We start from the raw sequence: 18,940 nt of genomic DNA, 5'->3' as shown, positions 1-18,940 counted from the left end.
ACAGCGTAAATGCATGATTGGAGAAAGTGGCATCTAGGGTGATTCTAACGCTGGACTGCTAGCGGGTCAGCAATCCTTTTTTAATAGGACAATAACATGACTTTTGGAGGGCATATTGTTTATCTGTGGCCCGAGTAGAATCATTTGCGCCTGAGCGTAGCGAGGGTGTAAGCGTTTTGCTGCAAGGGTCACAAATGAACAATATGCTCAACCAAAGTCATGTTATTATCATTATCATCAATATACTAGGCCAAGTTAAGCAAATTTTCAAAGTTTCGGAGTTGAATCTTTGGCAAGCTGCAAACGTATTTGCGGCCCGACCAAAATCCATTCATCGCCCACTGGGCGCGCTTTTTCAAGAGGGCAGTTTGTTGTTTGGCCTTGTATATTGATGATGATATTATTTTAAGCATTGGTTTCTAGCTTTGACTTGCTCAAGGATAGATGGTAGTAGCTCACATGTTTTCAGTTCGACCCCGTTCGACCCCTACTGTAGTACTATTTGTGGTTAGCGAGGCAAGTTTGGTTTTAACCCGCCAGTAAAGGAAGGGGGAAAGGTGGCCGACTTTTTGACAAGATTTTTTCAAATTTCTTAAGATTATAGAGATTTCTAGTCTGGATACCCTTGCATCAAGTGACACTAATATACACTCCCCCACTCCCCTCTCCGGCCTGTACCCATACCTTCCCCCTCCATCCACACTTCCGGAGTGTAAATAAGGGAAAAAACCCTGCATGTTGATATTTCTTTTGATAATTTCTGGGAAAACTGTCAGGTGTTGGAGAAGAATTATTTTGGAAATCCTGAAGGTAACAAGGTGAAATGGGTCTTCAAATGACATCCTTTATTTGGGGGGACGATACATGTCACTTGACCGGGTTAACCGAAGAAAATGTATGACTCGTGAAATATTTTTTCCGTGTTAAGTAGAGCTAAGACATTGAGTTCATGATTACTGGGTTGAATCTCATTAAAAGATTTAATTATTCTGAGAATACTAAGAGAGAATTCTGAGAAAAAACGGAATATGCAACGTGACTACGAAAAGTAACACAATATCCTTGGCTTTTTACCGCATGATTTTAAAGCTTAAATTCGTCTAGTTCGCGTTTTTATTTTCGCTAATAACAATTAATGATAAGATGCATTTCTATGTAGCACAACAAGATAGAAGCTTTTAGTTGTAATGCTCTTAAATGGAAGATAGCTTTCGGCTTTTACGTAGGATTCCTAATTTTGGAGCGTGACTTATAAAACTCAAGGAAAGGGGAACCCCCTATCATGACATCACGCGATTCAGTCATGCAATTAGTCATAACCCAAGGTCAGAAAACATGGTGATGATCGTCCTTTTTGGATTTCTTCTACCAGTATTTTTGCTTCTAAAATGATGCATTAAATTTTGAATAAGTTGGAACTTTATGTATTTTTCTTTATTTTATTTAATTTAAAAAGGGATAGCTTTCTAAAAAAAAGTTTTAAAAAAATTCAGTGATTATACCAGTACTAATGATGACTATAAATATGGACAGACTCTGACCATGTCTATATAATAGCTGAGCTTTGTATAGTTGCATATTATTGTCTGTGTTTTATTATTTATGATTTGAGAAGGATTTATTTATCACAAACTGCAAACTAGTCTAAAATATGAAAATAAAACCAAAGGCAATGAGAAATCCAGTGTACACGAATAGAGCTGACTCATCACTGCATTCATGATCCGTGTGATCATCACAAGGAGCTGTATAAAACATAGCAAACATTTCACCCAAACACTAGTCGTTTATAACATCATGTCCAACGAGAACTCTGTCACACAGTCAAGGAATCTACCTTTTTCCATAGAAAATATCCTTAGAGAAGACTTTCCACCAAAATCGAGGTTGGCATTTCCTCCAAAACATTATTATTTGCCAGAAAATCACAAGGATGGTTGTCCTGCTGCACATAAAGGGGTGACGTGGATACCCTTAGCAAGATTTCACCCTTATTGGCCTTTATATTATGGACAACTTATGTGTCTACCAACATATCGGGCTATACCAACAGAATCGAATACTCTAGACAGTGAAAAGAAAGAGGTCTTGGAGACATGTTTGGACTGCAATCCTAGATCTAAGGAACACACTACGACAAGGATTTCAGAGAGTCAAGGTAAGGGCAAAGTTGACTCAGCATTTTTTTAATTTGCGACAAGACAAATACATCTGACGAAAAATATTTTTTTATTTCTCTTAACAGTTCAGTTACGTTGTTTTATAAATACACACGTACAGAAAAAAATATCAAAAGATCTAGAGTTTTTGCCATTTATTTGAAATGATTTGAAATTTAAAAGAGAAATGACAAAATAGGAAAACTACGAATTGATATTACTAGGAAATTCATGCAGAGACCGGAAGTCAGATTCTTTTAATGGAATAAAACTAATAATATTAGAACGAAAGAATTACTAAGAGCCACATGTTGGAAAATTGCACTTTCTAATGATCTTTATGGGAATTTTCTGTCCATTGCTTGAGCAGAGCGGCGCATCACTACGGACACCAGGGCCCGGTTGTACGAAGGGTGGATTGCACTATCCGATCCGTCGGATAAATCATTTACTTCCAGTAATTAAATAAATTTATCGAATAATAGCATCTACTTGTTCACTGGATGACGATTTATCCGTTGGATAGTGCTATTTAGCCACCCTTCGTATGACCGGGGCCCGATCTACCACAAGGCTTCATCAGCATCACTACCACCATTATTCCAAACCTGCTAGTTTTATGCCCTACTTTATATTTTAAATTTTTTTGTTGTTGTATTTATTGCATTGTGTATTGTTTATTAAATTAAACAATTGAACTTCTAAAACGTTTTATTCCCTTTTAAGATGAAAACATCGAGCAAGAAGAAGTTAAAAGTTGCGATTCTGCAGACGAGAATCCAAGTGAAGACAAGGAATATCAATCAAGAAAGAGAAGAAGCAGAAGTCAATTTACCCCGATGCAACTGAAATATCTGGAAAAATATTATTCAAATCATTCGTATTTGAGCCGTGATGAAAGAACTGTACTTGCTCAAGCACTGAACATGACGGAACTTCAAATTCGAAACTGGTTTCAAAATAAACGTTACCATAAAAAGAACAAATTGAAAACAAAGTAAAATGTAGTCATGGAAGCGGGAGCAGTGTCAGTACTGATCTAAACGAGAAATCATCATTGAAATAGGCTTGGAAAGATATATGCGCAAAAGCTGGCGGGAATTCCAAATTCTGTGACGTAGTCAGTTCCCAGAATTTACAATTTTCCAGCCTTTTCATATGACTTGCATGCTGTGCGATAGTCATGGTCACGTGGATTTGTATGTAAGGTTCTCTTACGGCTTGAAAAGTATACATGATATCACTTCACAACTATGGCTGTTAGTTATAGACATCATGTGAACCCAAACTGCAAGACTCCTGGTTACGGTGTAATGGAGGCATGAGGAATGGCACGTGCTTTTAAGTGGGCAGTAAACATTACGTCAAAGCTAATTTGGTCTGATAGACATGTTGTTATGCAAATGAATAGAATGATTTTATAGTAGAGTGTAAACAATATATCCGTGAAACACTAATTACTAAATTGTTCAAAATGTAGCATGTGCTAGTTAAACAAAAGAAAACAATAGAATTAGCATAGAAGTGTAAGTTAGTATTACTAATATTTCACGGATATATATATTGTTTGTACTCTACAAAAATTGTTAATATTTATAATATTTATATTTATATCCGATTCTATTAAATTGTTCATATTATTCTACCTATTTTTCGCGGTATCGTTTTTAAGAATTTATGCCTGTGAGTAATGTCGTCCGTTATTTCACATAGTTAATTTCCCCAATGTCATTAGGCAGGGTAATTACGCATCAACAAATCTAGCAAAGCATGCGCATCTAATTTCGTATAATACGAAGCAATGCGTTTCATTTTTAGTTCAATATAATCTTATAGGAAAGTCTGAAGAAACGATTGGTCCTGCGAAATCTGGTTCTATATACGAAAATTTGAAATCCTTAAATTTCAACAATACAACCACAGTTGAAACGACCTGTGGTCTGATCAAAGTCAGAGCACGGCTAAAACTTACAGATTGGAATTTAGCGTGTTAGGTTATGCGGAGGGAGGAAACCAGGGGAGCGCGAAGAAAACTCTCCAATGAAGAGAGAGACCCAACAAGACCACAGACAGAGGTGAGAGGCGAGCGCACTGACTGCTAACACCACTAGCTGAATACTAAATGACAAAAAAACTTGGCCAGCAGGAAAGACCGTTTTCTCAAGGCTGCTTGCGCATTCAACTTGAAGGGCCAACTTGATGAGTATTATTTTACATTGCTATGAATTATAAATTATCTCTCGTCTTTAAATATAAAACTGGTATCTCACTTATGCTGAATTTGCGTTTTTCAGTTTTGTGGCCCGTCAAGCTGGATGCACACGCAACATTGAGAAAACGGTTTACTATTTATCATATATAATGATATCTTGATTTATAAGATTTTGATTGAATGTATTTTCTTTGGCCATGTACCAATGTACAAATTGTACACGGTGGCCTTTCAAATGTAAGCACTCGCTTACTCGAGATTATAATGTATTATTAAGATATAGATATAGTTAAGATATATAGTTTTGACTTTAACTCTAATAGTTGTGACTTCAATTCTTTTGTTTCATAACACAAATAAATAAAATGTAAAATGTAAAATGCAATATATACTCCCCAGTCTTAGGAGCCAAAAATGAAATAAATCCCCAGCCTCTAACAACCCCTAAGGAACGTTGTGGTCCTTTCCCTTGGCAGGCCTTTGGAAATCATTTCACATGTCGAGATTATGAATTTTTAAAAATCAAGAAATTCTATCAAGCCCCCTCCCCCCTCCCTTTCTAATGTAAGCCGTGGGCTCTGGGTACGAGATTGATAAAGCCCAAGTTGTTTTCACCTGCTGACCCATACTTTCGCAGGCTAGGGTTCCTTCTTTAATGGCGGACGTTTGATCATTTGATGTGCTTATGGTATTGATGCCTCTATTTGTCCCATAAAACACTACAGTAAGTTTCTTTAATGTATTAATACAATAATAAGTATAATAATAAACTTTATTTAAGTGTCGAGTAACTTAAGCATAGGTATACTTATTGAGGACACAATAACACGATGACACTATTAAAGTGAAAGTATACTAGAGTGCACGCACTAAACCCGTGGACAATAATTAGTACTAAGTAGTACTATTTCATACAGAATCCTTTGTTTTCTTTTGTTTAGTTACCACTATTTAGTGTTAAAAATTAGTATTAGTTTCACGGGTTTAGTGCGAGCACTCTACTTATTTTTGAACAAAATATAAACGAAAGTTCTGAAGTGAAAGTTGTTCGTTTAGTCGACCTTAGCTTCCTCATACGCAACGTTTTCTTTTATTTGTCGATTAAAATTAACTTACAAACTGATTCTGAACAGAGTTAACAGAGTTCTGAAGAACGAGTTAATGTATGGAATAAGATTCTGATTAAAAATGATGTCGTTATTTGTAGATTTGATTTCTTATTTTCAGTTCTTTATGGTTTTTCGTTAGTTATCAGGTCTTGAAGTTGAACTAGAGCCAAAGTCATCTCCAACAGGAAGGAAAATGAGTAACGATACAGTGATCAGTAATCCATCCAAGTGGATGGAAGGTCTGCCAGCCGCCAAGTGGAACTACCCATTACAGTCGTTAGCCATCCCTGGATCGCATGACTCTTGTTCATTCTCTCTTCGCAAAGATTTAGAAATCAGCCCAGCTGAATCAAAATGGCTGAAAGCACTAGCCTTTTTGTTTGGTAAACGAGTAAAATCCATCGTTTATAACTGGTCTGTAACTCAAACATATAATGCATACCAACAACTAAGCAGTGGTGTTCGCTATCTGGACCTGCGTGTCGCTTTAAGGCCTAAAGATGGCATGTTCCGAGTTGTTCATGGGTTATATGGAGCCCCTTTAACCGAAATTATGCAGCAAGTGAAACAGTTCATTACAGAGTGCCCCAAAGAGATTGTTATCCTGGATTTTAATCATTTCTATAACATGAACCAAAGTGACCATCTGAAATTTTCCAACTCTATTAAAAGTGCATTTGGCAAGCATTTGAGACCTCCAGGAAAGCAAGGTGTGACGGTGACTTTGAAAGAGCTCTGGGATAACCATCAGAATATCCTAGTATTTTATAATAATCATGAAATTGTGAGCCAAAACAAATGCTTCTGGTCTGATAGTCAGATCTATTCCCCATGGGCCAACACTGCCGACACTACTACGTTACTCAAGTTCCTAAACACTGAAACTGAAAGCCATAACCTGCCAAAAGATGCAATGCATGTTGCTCAAGCATTGCTGTCTCCAAATGTGTCAGTTCTGCTGGGCCATCTCACCAGTTCTTTAAAGGATACCCTCGCATTGAAAGTGACAGCTTTGGTTACTTCCTGGTTGAACCAGATATATGGAGATAAGAATCATAAGTTTAATATCATCATCGCTGATTTTATTGAGTACGATGAGTATACAAGTACCATCATCAAATGGAATTACTGTAGTTAAAATTCCATTACTGACTATTGTTTAATGTGACATTAATTGTCACACGAAACAAAGCTATTTGAGACTTTGAAAAAGCAAAATACAGCCTTGATTCTGTGCACTTTGTTACTGATCGCTTAATCAAAATATCATGCTAGTACCTAAAGGTACATGGCCCAAACTGTGGGAAGGTACATGGGAAAATTCATTTAATTAACAGAAGTCTACTTGTATTTCCCATTAATCTGTCACAACTTTTGTCTCTATCAGTACATAGCAATGAAAACGTTTTATGGTAATGATTGCAAGATTTCATGTTTTGATATTTTTAAATAAGATTATAAAACAAATTAGGTAAACTAATAAACATGAGTGTCATATTTACTATCAACCTTAGAATTTTTAGAAAGTTTAATGAAAAATATAGGATATATATAATTGTACAAAATCCTGAACTAACATTTAAAAAAGACTAATATCATTCCATTATTGATAATTATAATGCAGGCATTAAGTTAATGTAGCTTGCTGTGTAGTATTTTCGTTGTAGTTTACCATATTGTCAATGGCGTAATAATAATGGAATATAAAAAACCTTAGAATTTAAGGTTTAATAGTCGCATAACTGTACAAATGCTGTTAACATTTTAAGAAACTATAATTACTTATTTAATTCCATTATTGACAATGCAGGCATTTTGATTTTTATTTTATTTTATAAGATATCATTTTGTATATTGCTGTAAAATAATAATAATAATAATAGATTAATTAATAATTAATAATTAATAAATGTTTGCAAATGGAATGATTTTTGGGTTTTATGAGGCAAACCAAAATATTGCCACCCATGTTAGTATTGCACATCTATTTGTATTTCTTGTTAATGAGCTGTGTTGATAGTGTGCTGTACATAAAATGAAAAAAACTGTATTCAAGTAAATCAATAAAACATTGTAACCATGGCTTTTTACAAATTTTATTGACATCCTGAAACAATCTCAGCCAGCAGGGCTGTAACCAAGGGGGATGCATTGGATGCATATGCAATCCCCTGCAAAGCTGAAGGTCTGCTGACTCAACTCATTTCCCACCTGCAAATGGTAGCATTTAATAATTATTGATCACCCATTATTGGAATAGGATTTTTTTTTTGCTTCTGCAAAACCTGCTAATGCTATACCACTGCTCAAGATGGCTGTTAGTTTCGACACGGTTCTATTTGCCTTCCCTGTGAGCCCACCCTGGTTATGGCCCTGGCATGGGCTATTCAAAGTTTTTTCACACTCATATTAGAAAATAGCATGTATGTTTTAAGGAGAAAGTAAAAGTTGCAAACCCAAAGAAAAACCCTGGAATAAAGGGAGAGAACCAATACCCTCATATTAGAAAATAGCATGTATGTTTTATGGAGAAAGTAAAAGTGGCAAACCCAAAGAAAAACCCTGGAATAAAGGGAGAGAACCAACACCCTCATATTAGAAAATAGCATGTATGTTTTAAGGAGAAAGTAAACGTGGCAAACCCAAAGAAAAACCCTGGAGTAAAGGGAGAGACCCAACAAACTCTAACCTTGTGTGATGCCAAGTCTGGGAATCAATCTGAGAAGCATTTACACTACCATTACATCACCCTTGATTCATAGCCACTTTTCAGGAGTAATAAGCCTGCAGCGAGATGACGTCTTACCCCCGAATCTATACCATAATAGTTTTTAAAATTCTTTCATATTAAAATTTTTGATTCCTTAGAAAACACAGGAACAATAGTCATAATTAAAGAACATAAATAACACTTCATGTGAGTAAATATTAGCTTTTATGTTTACTTTTTTCGTTAAATTACATTCAGTTCTCAAAGCTTGTATGGGCTTCCTGTGGATCAGCAAGCTTTGCTGTGCAAAGGTTTTCATACTAGATAAAATATGTGATACTTATGTTCTTAATATAAGTACAAGCTCATTTCATGAGCATGAATGTGTATATAAACTAATAAATGGCTTACTTACACTTTTGGAGTAATATAATTAATGAATCTATTATTAGTGTGAATTTATACAGCAGTACTTCTTAACCTAAAGTTTTATAAAGCGTGCATAAAATAGAGGTTTCTTTTATTTATGGACATGTCCCTTGCCCCATTCGGTATTCGTAACAACAGTCCTTGCGATTTCAGCTGCTTCTGTCGCTGCTTGCTTCGCTTTCGCTACAGCTTCTGTCGCCTTCCGACAATCAATGAGTTCTGTCCCTAAAAAATAACCTTCTTGCCTCGGCTTTCCATGGGTGCCATCGGGAAAAGTAACTAAACCAAGACCATCAACTTTCCCATTAGCAAACTCGCCTTCAAACTTCATCCCATCGCTTCTCGTGAAAGTCCCAGGACCATTGTACTTTCCTTGTGCGAATTGCCCAGCGTACGAAGTACCATCAGGGAATTTTAACAATCCTGGGCCCTCGCAGAAACCGTTGTTGAACTTCCCAACAAACTTGGTTCCATCGGTCATTACAAGCATTCCATAACCATGTTTTCTTCCCTCTTGATTCCATTCTCCATCATATATATCCCCTACCGGATAAGTATATCTCTGCCAAGCACAAGCTTGTGATGAATTCATCTTTACGTACAAGATCTAAATAGACCCAAATAGAGCTTCTTTAAACTTTCTTACACTTCTTTGACGTGTATATTAAAATATAACGACACCCTCGCAGTACTTGATTATCGAATAGTTTCTCGGGGCTTCTAATTACGTCACGAGACACTAGAATTCACATAAACAATAACATTCTTAATCTATCGGCACCGTACTTCGTCTCGGTCTCTTGCCTTTCCAATTATAAAATATAACCAGAGCGTAAAGTCTATTCACCTTCGAACTATATATCTTAAAAATAATAAATATATCAATTCCTTAGCTTTGAAAATATTTTTTTAAATTCTGCCGAAATGCGTTCTGGGAATAAGAATATTTTGGGTTCCCTGTGGTCGGGTGGGTAAGGACTGGTTTTATAACGAACTGTGTACAGTGTAAAGTCGTAGTTGTACATCGTTGTAGATATTTATTTGTCATTTTAATTTCTAAAACATGCAATGGGTTCCTATTTGAGCGGTTTTTATTACGAAACAAGTCAAGATTCTGTTACAAAGCCCACTGAATCTTATATGAAGGATTATAGCACGTTACTAGGAGAGCCTAACAAGGTACCTGACAACGCTTCTGAAATCTCAGGAATTTATCAACATGGTTTCGAAACTCAAAAAACTTTGTGCTTGGATAATGAAAAGAAGATGGGCTCGGATTATATGAATGATTTAGTAAGACAGACTGCGTGTTTAGATGATTACGAGTCTTTAAAGACAGCAGTTTCCAAGGAGAACAACAGAAATTGTTTTGAAGATGGTGGAAAGACCCGTCACTTCTTGACGGATTATAACCCAGGTCTGAATTCAGACGAATGTACTAGTACAGAATCAATGGTCGTGTGCAGTGACGACCTGCAAATCGACATAGATCTACAACAAACCAATACAAGTTCAAAGGAAAGCACCACCAGTTCAAATCTGACATCTTCAAATTCCTGTGCATGGGAGATAGATATGGGAGGATTTTTTGTTAAAAAGAAAAGAAGAAAACAAGCCAAAAGTGGAAAGGCAAAAGAGAATGCAAAAGAAAACGTGAATAAAGATACTATTGAGGTTACCAACAGCTATACTGACGCAGTGTCTGTGGTTACCATGGAAACAATGGCATTAAGAAAAGTGTTTGATCAAAGACGATGGTAATATCTATATACGACTATACTTCATTTATGAATGGGAGTGTAGTCAGTTCTGGTCTATAGAGAGACCCATAACAAAACAGCTAAAATATCATGTACTCAAAGTTTTCTCAGGAAGAAAAACGTTTTAAGACCCCCCTCTCCCCCCTACCCCCAGAATTTCCAATTTTCTGCCATTCAAACTCTGTATTTTTGTTCTTTCTCTGACCCCCACACCTCCCTCCCCCTTCCCATCCCCTAGGAAATTCCAAATTTCTCTGTGGGAGGGGGGAACGGATAGTTTCTGGAACTACAAAATGGCACATGTAAACTACATATTAACTATATTTTGATATAATAACATTGTTCATGGATGTGAAGAATAACCCATTTTTTAACAATTTTAGAGAAAGTATACTTTTTAGGTGTGCCATGTTTCCCATTCTCAAATCACGTGTTCTTTCTTGAGGATTTGATTCTCCCACATAAGCAAAGATATATAATTACTCAAGGGAATAGCATGTTTTCTGAAATGGGGAAATGTCTTACAGTATGTTTTGTTATAAATTCTCTCCCATACAAGGTACTGCATGAGCCGTCCACAGTACAGTAAATCATGTGGTATCTCATCTTTGGTTTCTTGCTGGAATTATTTATTCAGCACATTAGGAACTGGAAGGTAGGTCATGTGTTAGTTTGAAATAATTTTATTAAAGTCAAAACTATTTTCCTGTATACAGCTATTTCAAAAAAAAAAGGTTGGTGAAGGTTTTGTTGCATGTTGGTTGAAGCTTAAAGTATATTCATATGCATATGTAAATAATTTCAGCACAGAAGAAAATATACTGGGGAAAATATACAGACAAAGTTTTGGAAAATTCCATATAATGTTGCGAACTTTCGCTGAATGCATGATTCAATTGCCCATGGTGCATTTGGGGCTTTGTATGGTGCCTTGAAACATGCAATGTTACCTTCACCATTCTTTTTTGAAATAGCTGTGTGCACATGAGACTTAATTCCAGTTGGGTAATTTGGTTGGACAGTGACCGTGGTAAGGAAGTTCGTGGGTTTAAGCCTCTGCCGCTGGACCAGCACTCAGGGTCTTAAAATATCTGAATAGAAGGTGCTGCCTTAAAAATTTCTGCAAATAGTTTGACCTTCGCTTTGGCTTGGATGACCATGTAAAATGGCAGTCCCGTATCACTTAGACACATTAAACATAGAGGGAGTTTTTCAGTACTAAATTAGCAACTGTCACTTCAAGTGACGATGACATCCTCTCTAAATAAAGATGATAAAATAGGATAGACAGGTAGGATATTCCATGGTGCCTGGATGTATATGATATATTTGTTATAACAAATACAATAGATATCTTAGATTTTTCTCTTTTTGTTTTGTTTTTGTAGTTTACGACCAATATCTCAGGAAGAGGCATTAACTATTCTGGGTTTTAAACCCCCATTTGGTGAAATTAGGTTTGGTCCTTTCACTGGAAATGCAACATTGATGAGGTAAACATGATCATAGCAAACACACATATATACATACATACAAACTTTATTTAAGACACGCACATGATGCCAAGAGAACTGAGAGTTTTAAAAACATCTTTTTGTATATTAGATGGTTTCATCAGCTTTGTAATCACTACAAGGTACGTGGAAGAGCATATTATCTATATAAACCCAAAGGCAAGAGCAGAACTGTTGGTATTACAAGCAATGCAGCACTACAGAAGCTCAAACGAGGTTTGCAAGATGAGCAGACGGCTGTTATATATCACTGCCATAACCATTACTTCTGTCCTGTTGGATATGAGGAAACACCAACCAAATCAATAGATGCATACCGGTATGTTGAATTCTGATAGAGTAACATATATTATACTGTCATACTGTCATTTACATCTAGGTGCGAACACCAGAAATCAAAATGTGTTCTAACTGGCTACTGAAACTTGTACATTTGTCGGCTGAAATGTCAAGGTTTGTCAATTAATCACAACTAATCTTTCATATTTTCTTTTCCAAAGTACTGTTCTACCAAAAGATCAAACTATCAACTGGATATTGGTCTGTGATCCCAGCAGCAAACACCCTGCCATCAATTCAATAAGGTATTACTTTTTTTTTTTCTGGTGGAGGGGGTTTTATATCTTTTTAATTATTCATTTCTTTTTTCTTGCATATCAATTTAATTCATTAAAAATAATTCTCGTGATTATGATAATGTGTTAACAAAAAAACTTCAGATTGTTTCAATGCGAATCCAGGAATTTTAGCAGGGAGTGACTATTACAAAGGTTTTAGGAATGCAAGGAAAAGGGGCAGGGTGGCTTACTGGCGAGGATAATGCTGAGTAATTTTAAGCAAAAGAGGGGTGACTAGCCACCCCCTTCACCACCCCTGCATTTGCCCCTGTGTTATATAGAAACCTTTATTTACACATGGTTATCCAGTCAGATATACAAAATGCAATCTGATATCAAAAGGAGCCCTAAAATAAATACACTGTTCTTTGAAGAGATATACATTACTTGTATTTTGGACAATGTTACTGAGGCAAGATGACATATGGCTCTTTAACTGATTTCTATTTGCATGCCAATTTGGCTCCTTCCACAATAGATGGAGTGACATAGACACTGATCTAAACTGTGAAAACCCATACCATATGAACATACGAAAACTGCACAATGGCGTTATGCAACGCAAAACTAGAAAAGTTGGTGGAAACCTCCACTGCCTGATGGCATTCCAACGAAGCTCTTGGCAAGGCGTAAAGAGAAACATGGTCATAAAGTATCAAGAATCAGACCTAGAAATTACCCCTGGGACAGATTCTGAAAGCAGTGACAGTACAGAGGACAACGATGATTAAATTTATAGAGTTCATTGTTGGTGTGGTGTGATGTGGCTTGGTGTGGTGTGATGTAGTGTGGTATGGTATATATGGTGCAGTGTGGTGTGTTGTGGTGTACGTTTGAAGTGTGGTGTGGTATCCATGTGGGGTGGCTTTGTGTACATGTGCTGTACATGTTGTGTGAAGTAGTGTGGTATGGTATGGTGCAGTGTGGTGTGTTGTGGTGTACGTTTGAAGTGTGGTGTGGTATCCATGTGGGGTGGCTTTGTGTACATGTGCTATACATGTTGCGTGGTATGGTATGGTAATGTGCAGTGTGGTGCGTTGTGGTGTAGTTTGAAGTGTGGTGTGGCATCCATGTGGGGTGGCTTTGTGTATATGTGCTGTACGTGTTGTGTGGCGAATGTGGTGTGACGTATATATTATAGATCAAGTTTTATATACTCTACCATTACCCTTACCAAACTTCTCACTGCCCAATAATTATTTGAATCCAGCCTCGCCTCATCTTCCTTACCACAGTAGTTCGCATGCCCCCTCCCCCCCCCTCCCCATTAATTAAATCGCAAAACAAAAGGCATTTAAGATTTATTAGTTCAGTCCTAAATCGCGTTCAAGGATACCAGCTCCTCTGAACTGCATTAACAGAACATAGTTTTTATTTTGTGCAAGTCAGTGCTTATACTATATATATTTTTGAATATTGGTGTGAGATAGCTGAATGTTTAACAAATATATAATTTCATCTGATGTTACGTATATAAAGTTAAAAGATAACAGTATCTTCAAAAGCCCCGGTCATCGTTACCAGAACCATATTCTTAAGAAGTTGAACAGCTTCTGCTTTTACTTTGAGTTACCGGCAGCCGTTGAAATACCGAAATACCTGATTACAACTCGTTAAGAAAAGCTATACTGCGCATGTCAAGACGCGCACTAGACTAATAGGCAACGGACTAGATGGTTGAAGCATGTGGAATTATCAGTGGTTTTCCTCGTTTGTGATAGTAAAAGAGAAAATAAATTAGAATACAAACACTATGAGTGTGCAACATAAATACCACTAAATACTGCTAAATTATACTAACCCTATTGTTTTCTATTGTTTAATTAGCACTATTTACTAATAAATAGTGCAAAGTGTTGCACACATTTAGTGTTTGTACTCTAAAACAGTGGTATGCTAGAATGGTAATAGTTGATGTTTTATACTGTTCCTGTGACACGAGTGAAAAACGTCTGCGCATGCTCTGAATCCGTATGCAAATTAGTCAAAATATATGCAAATTTGGCTTTGAAACTACATGCCTGTTAAATTGGACTTCACAAAATGCTAAAACTTAGTGTCCATGCTTGAAACTTTAGGCTAATTCTTTCATATTGTGTTTGTTAATACAGTATCTTGGTAGGACAAAAGTATACTCTCGAACGTTTTTGTATATATACTTGGAGAAAACAAGCTTTTATTTTCTCACTCAAACCTACTCTTCAAAATTCTTAGAATGCTGAAATGCACGCATGCGCAAAACGTTTTCTAGTGTATGTTCCTGTAACTACACGATATCCCATGTGTTGTTCAGGGACAAATAACTTTGACCAGTTTTATACGATAAAATATTGAATATTATAACACAAAAGTCATCAAGTAAACGAAGTAGTTCGAAAAGCGTCAGTTTAAAAGCATAAATGATAGTAAAGTTCGTAGACAGACTGAGGGGTTTTCTTCGGTTTTCCTCCCTCCTCGAAAATTAGGGCCACAGGTTTGTTAGCCTCTGGCTATTAAGTGCTACCCCGTAAGAAAAGGACGGTTTTTGTTACTGACGTAATTCCGTCACCGTTACTTTTGAGTCGAAGTGAAAACGACTAAAGGCTGACAAGGAGTCTGTTTTGGTTTGTCAATCCAGCTACATAAAGCTAGACCAAGTGGAGTATATTTAGGTTAATTAGTTGCTAACTACAGAGTTGAATATTAACTAGAAATCATCTTAGACGACATCTATGGTGACCGCTAAATCATCATCATTATTATCATCACCAAGTTCAGTTTGAGTTCCTGCAAACGTCATCATCGTCACTTTGGGTTGTTCGGCAGGGGAAGAGCTTTCGTGCACCGCCTCCACCTCATCAACGTCGAAATCAAGCCGAGCTTCTTGGATGCTTTCGTTGGAGAACGAGACCCTGCCCAAGCTGTCGGTATTATCATACGCATAATTATTGTAATTTTGTGGTACGTGCTCTTCTTCTTCAACGTCAGGTAAATAAGGAGCGATAGTTGGAATGGTAGCACGTGAACTTGCAATAGATGGTGCAGCAGTGTTTGCACGAGAGCCAATGGAAGAGCTCCTTACAATTGATCGATCATAATAGTCTTCTGCAGCATTGGTGTTGAAATGTCTGAAACAAAACGAGAACTCAATATGACATGGATTACCGCCGTTTGCATTACTACGCGGCCACCCCAGACACAAATCGCGTCGTGTAGTTTGCAATAGACTGCCGTCAATCAAACACCTCATTCTACTTGGATGTACTCTTTGCAGTCGCTTTCGGAATTTTCCTTCGTGATATGTGACTGAGAAAAGTTGATAGAAAAGCCAACTCACTGATCCAAACGTGTATAAATGGCGTCAACATGAATGATTGACGGCAGTCTATTGCAAACTAGACGACTCGATTTGTGTCTGGGGTGGCCGCGTAGTGACGCAAACGACGGTAACTTCGTTTTGATCTAATCCTGGAACAACCTTTGAGTTAAACTAATTTAGGACGTGTTTGATTTTGCGGAAGGAAGACCAAGAGAAATACCCTCGAATCAATGGGCGACCCATCAGACTCTACTTATGCATGTAAATATGCATGTTTTATAATATGTTACACGAGAATATAAAAAACAGTCAATCTTATAGCTCTTTTACAGTTAAGCTAAAAACTACCTTATTTCTACCTATTTTGACTAAGTTGTTATCATTTATAACCATTGATTACTTTATAATTCCGTACATCATTGTAACATTTAACTAGCTATATAATACAATTTAAAATATAAATGTAAATATGCTATCAATGAAAAGAAATTTGTAACGTAGAAAAGGTTGCTTGTACTAGAATAAGCCATCGGTTTCGTTACAAGCATCCTTGTTTTATTTTGATTTTTTGTTATTGTATTAACTAAGTTTATTTTCATGACAAAAACAAATAAACTGTAAACTGTAATTCCTAGTCCCGGCATCGAATACCAGCCGCCTTCGAAATCCTCCCAAGGGAAGAAATCGAGGCGATTAGTGCACTACTGCTACTAACACTATCCTTTATAGGAATTAAGATAAAGCAGATGGGTTCAAGTATCGTATACTTACGCTGCTTCTTCATTTTCTCTCAATGTCTTGCGTCGTTTGATTGTCAGGTAAATAACCACGATAATAGCAAGTAAAATCAGTAAACCAAACACTATAGCCACGATTATTGACGAGTTTACTGTGGAAAAAAGTTAGATTACATTATCATATTTCCTTACCAAGTGCACTTGATTTATAAGCTAATAATCAAGTGAAGTGCATTTCATACAAATATTAGAGCGTCTGACTAGCAAACAAAAGATCACGAGCTCGAATCCCGACGCATTATTTTTCTAGAAAAAGTTACTTAAAGGAACATAATCCACTTCTTTAACATTAGTGTTGCCATCAGAAAACTCACCGCATACTCCACTGCTGCATGATCGGGATTCTGAGGTCAGCCCTTCGCAACTTTCTCCCTGTTCAGCTTGACAGGTCCGCGTTCTCTCCTGACTGCCATCACAACTGGCTGAGCAAGAACTCCATGCGCTCCAAGGGCCTCGATATAAAGCTGTGAAAAAAACCAACAAGCTAGTGTCATCATCAACAAGGTATTGTCATCATCAACAAGGTAGTGTCATCATCAACAAGGTAGTGTCATCATCAACAAGCTAGTGTCATCATCAACAAGGTATTGTCATCATCAACAAGGTATTGTCATCATCAACAAGCTAGTGTCATCATCAACAAGGTATTGTCATCATCAACAAGGTATTGTCATCATCAACAAGCTAGTGTCATCATCAACAAGGTATTGTCATCATCAACAAGGTATTGTCATCATCAACAAGGTATTGTCATCATCAACAAGGTATTGTCATCATCAACAAGGTATTGTCATCATCAACAAGGTATTGTCATCATCAACGAGGTAGTGTCATCATCAACAAGCTAGTGTCATCATCAACAAGGTAGTGTCATCATCAACAAGGTATTGTCATCATCAACAAGCTAGTGTCATCATCAACAAGCTAGTGTCATCGTCATCGTAATTAACTTCATTTATTCAATATCGCAGAAGAACCGTGAAGAGGACTATATTACGGAGTGGTGCCACTTCATGAAGTCGTACATGAAGTAGTAAGGTATATGGAGAATCTATACAAGCATGGAATGTAAACAGGAGATATGGTTCGGCAGTGATAGGAACTCACTAGAAAGCCTTAGTCACTATTTCTTTTGAATCCTACTTTTGATTTGGATAGAGAAGTGAATTTGAAACTATTGCTGAAGGCTAGAATGATGCTTATCCAAATGGGCAATACGGTTAGCGACACTTTATGTACTCCCCCATACCTACGACAGCTTGACGTTTTTTGTTTGTTTTGATGTTTCAGTCCAAATGGGCTTTTCGCAGTATCATTTCTTATACGACATTCTAGCATTTCAGCATATTCTAGTCATCAAACATCAAATCCACCAAAACTGACAGGACTTAAAACTTCTTAATATTCTGTCACATTTGAACATAGTTAAAAATCAAATTTCTAGTAATCCTTAATTCGTCCATTATGCCACATACAAAACTGCCATAACTTGTTTATAGTTGTACTGTACTTGGTTGACAATGATCTCAAATGCCATGAAGGCTAATCGATATCCTAACCACGTTCCACAAGACTAGTCACCGTTTGATAAATAAACTATGCAAAATGTTTGAACTTAAAAATAAACAAACTGATGAATAAATCTCAACCAGGACTAACTGAAAATGCATTGACTAAATGAGGTTCGAAACGCAACAAATGTGTGAACAAGAATAATAATTTTCATTTATTTATTGTTATTGATTTAACTTTTTGCTATCGATCCTACGCGAGTTTTCTCAATGGAGTTCTAGTTTATGAAGTCGAACCATATGAAATAAACTAAGACATTTTACTATAATAATAGACAATTTATTAGAGATTATGGATGATGAATTAGCAAATGAATTACCTTGGTTCGATGTGATGCAAAGAAAACCCAAAAGACAGGCAAGCCACTTATAGTACCTATCCATGCGATACTATATATTGCTTTAGCTGTTCCAAACAATTAGTCTTCTTGGAAGAAAACAATTAGATATCAATATCTTGAGTGGACTGTGGTAAATCTGCTCTGATATATTCCTCTATTTTATCCTTCGTGGACAACTAGTAGACGATTTAGAAATAAAAAACTTTAGTTAGTGACAATTGTTGTTATGCTCCAACAGCTTTTCTCATTTCATTAATGCAAATTGTTCTAAAATACCGAAAAAAATAGAAAGGTCGCCGTTGGGATGCTCTTGGGATGAATGCTTTTGACGACATCGACAAATACCATACTAAAAAAGGAGATCAATCATCCATTAATAATGTCCTTCGTTAGCAATGGAAGAATTAAAGTACGACTTTTTCA

General features: G+C 36.6%; 5 protein-coding genes across 5 annotated transcripts; 3 read left to right on the top strand and 2 right to left on the bottom strand.

Annotated features, from left to right (window-relative positions):
* Positions 1-1,630: 1,630 nt before the first annotated feature.
* On the top strand, positions 1,631-4,756 carry LOC116289961 (uncharacterized). Its single transcript, XM_031696917.2, has 2 exons — positions 1,631-2,158; positions 2,886-4,756. The coding sequence occupies exons 1-2, from the start codon at positions 1,720-1,722 to the stop codon at positions 3,158-3,160; spliced, it is 714 nt and encodes a 237-aa protein (XP_031552777.2). The 5' UTR covers positions 1,631-1,719; the 3' UTR covers positions 3,161-4,756.
* A 195-nt stretch (positions 4,757-4,951) lies between these two features.
* On the top strand, positions 4,952-7,562 carry LOC116289957 (PI-PLC X domain-containing protein 3). Its single transcript, XM_031696912.2, has 2 exons — positions 4,952-5,095; positions 5,620-7,562. Exon 2 carries the CDS (start codon positions 5,674-5,676, stop codon positions 6,616-6,618), a length of 945 nt encoding a protein of 314 aa, XP_031552772.2. The 5' UTR covers positions 4,952-5,095; positions 5,620-5,673; the 3' UTR covers positions 6,619-7,562.
* Positions 7,563-8,398: 836 nt separating this feature from the next.
* Positions 8,399-9,428, bottom strand: LOC116289962 (MORN repeat-containing protein 4 homolog). Its single transcript, XM_031696918.2, has one exon. The coding sequence runs from the start codon at positions 9,209-9,211 to the stop codon at positions 8,711-8,713; it is 501 nt and encodes a 166-aa protein (XP_031552778.1). The 5' UTR covers positions 9,212-9,428; the 3' UTR covers positions 8,399-8,710.
* Positions 9,429-9,601: 173 nt separating this feature from the next.
* On the top strand, positions 9,602-16,442 carry LOC116289974 (basic immunoglobulin-like variable motif-containing protein). Its single transcript, XM_031696934.2, has 6 exons — positions 9,602-10,376; positions 10,939-11,034; positions 11,768-11,872; positions 11,985-12,212; positions 12,394-12,477; positions 12,989-16,442. The coding sequence occupies exons 1-6, from the start codon at positions 9,688-9,690 to the stop codon at positions 13,239-13,241; spliced, it is 1,455 nt and encodes a 484-aa protein (XP_031552794.1). The 5' UTR covers positions 9,602-9,687; the 3' UTR covers positions 13,242-16,442.
* Positions 13,796-18,813, bottom strand: LOC116289975 (uncharacterized). The gene is made up of 4 exons (XM_031696935.2): positions 18,497-18,813; positions 16,920-17,069; positions 16,580-16,697; positions 13,796-15,617 (listed from the first exon to the last, which is right to left on the bottom strand). The coding sequence occupies exons 1-4, from the start codon at positions 18,558-18,560 to the stop codon at positions 15,209-15,211; spliced, it is 741 nt and encodes a 246-aa protein (XP_031552795.1). The 5' UTR covers positions 18,561-18,813; the 3' UTR covers positions 13,796-15,208.
* Positions 18,814-18,940: the final 127 nt, after the last annotated feature.

This window comes from Actinia tenebrosa, unplaced genomic scaffold (assembly GCF_029948245.1).
Source record: "Actinia tenebrosa isolate PJP-AT-01 unplaced genomic scaffold, QUT_ActTen_1.0 PGA_scaffold0__85_contigs__length_37466705, whole genome shotgun sequence".
NCBI lineage: Eukaryota > Metazoa > Cnidaria > Anthozoa > Actiniaria > Actiniidae > Actinia > Actinia tenebrosa.
Note: the sequence above shows the minus strand (reverse complement) of the source record. Positions and strands in the feature narration are given on the sequence as shown.

What these genes read in the sequence shown, in the direction of transcription:
- LOC116289961 (XM_031696917.2), top strand. Translation starts at nt 1,720, where the DNA reads ATGATCCGTGTGATCATCACAAGGAGCTGTATAAAACATAGCAAACAT. An exon ending in AAGGATTTCAGAGAGTCAAG is followed by an intron (nt 2,159 to 2,885) that starts GTAAGGGCAAAG and finishes TTCCCTTTTAAG; the next exon opens with ATGAAAACATCGAGCAAGAA.
- LOC116289957 (XM_031696912.2), top strand. Translation starts at nt 5,674, where the DNA reads ATGAGTAACGATACAGTGATCAGTAATCCATCCAAGTGGATGGAAGGT.
- LOC116289962 (XM_031696918.2), bottom strand. Translation starts at nt 9,211, where the DNA reads ATGAATTCATCACAAGCTTGTGCTTGGCAGAGATATACTTATCCGGTA.
- LOC116289974 (XM_031696934.2), top strand. Translation starts at nt 9,688, where the DNA reads ATGGGTTCCTATTTGAGCGGTTTTTATTACGAAACAAGTCAAGATTCT. An exon ending in GGAAATGCAACATTGATGAG is followed by an intron (nt 11,873 to 11,984) that starts GTAAACATGATC and finishes TTTGTATATTAG; the next exon opens with ATGGTTTCATCAGCTTTGTA. An exon ending in AAATCAATAGATGCATACCG is followed by an intron (nt 12,213 to 12,393) that starts GTATGTTGAATT and finishes TCTTTTCCAAAG; the next exon opens with TACTGTTCTACCAAAAGATC.
- LOC116289975 (XM_031696935.2), bottom strand. Translation starts at nt 18,560, where the DNA reads ATGGATAGGTACTATAAGTGGCTTGCCTGTCTTTTGGGTTTTCTTTGC. An exon ending in TTGCATCACATCGAACCAAG is followed by an intron (nt 17,070 to 18,496) that starts GTAATTCATTTG and finishes TTTTTTTCACAG; the next exon opens with CTTTATATCGAGGCCCTTGG. An exon ending in ATGCAGCAGTGGAGTATGCG is followed by an intron (nt 16,698 to 16,919) that starts GTGAGTTTTCTG and finishes TTTTTTCCACAG; the next exon opens with TAAACTCGTCAATAATCGTG.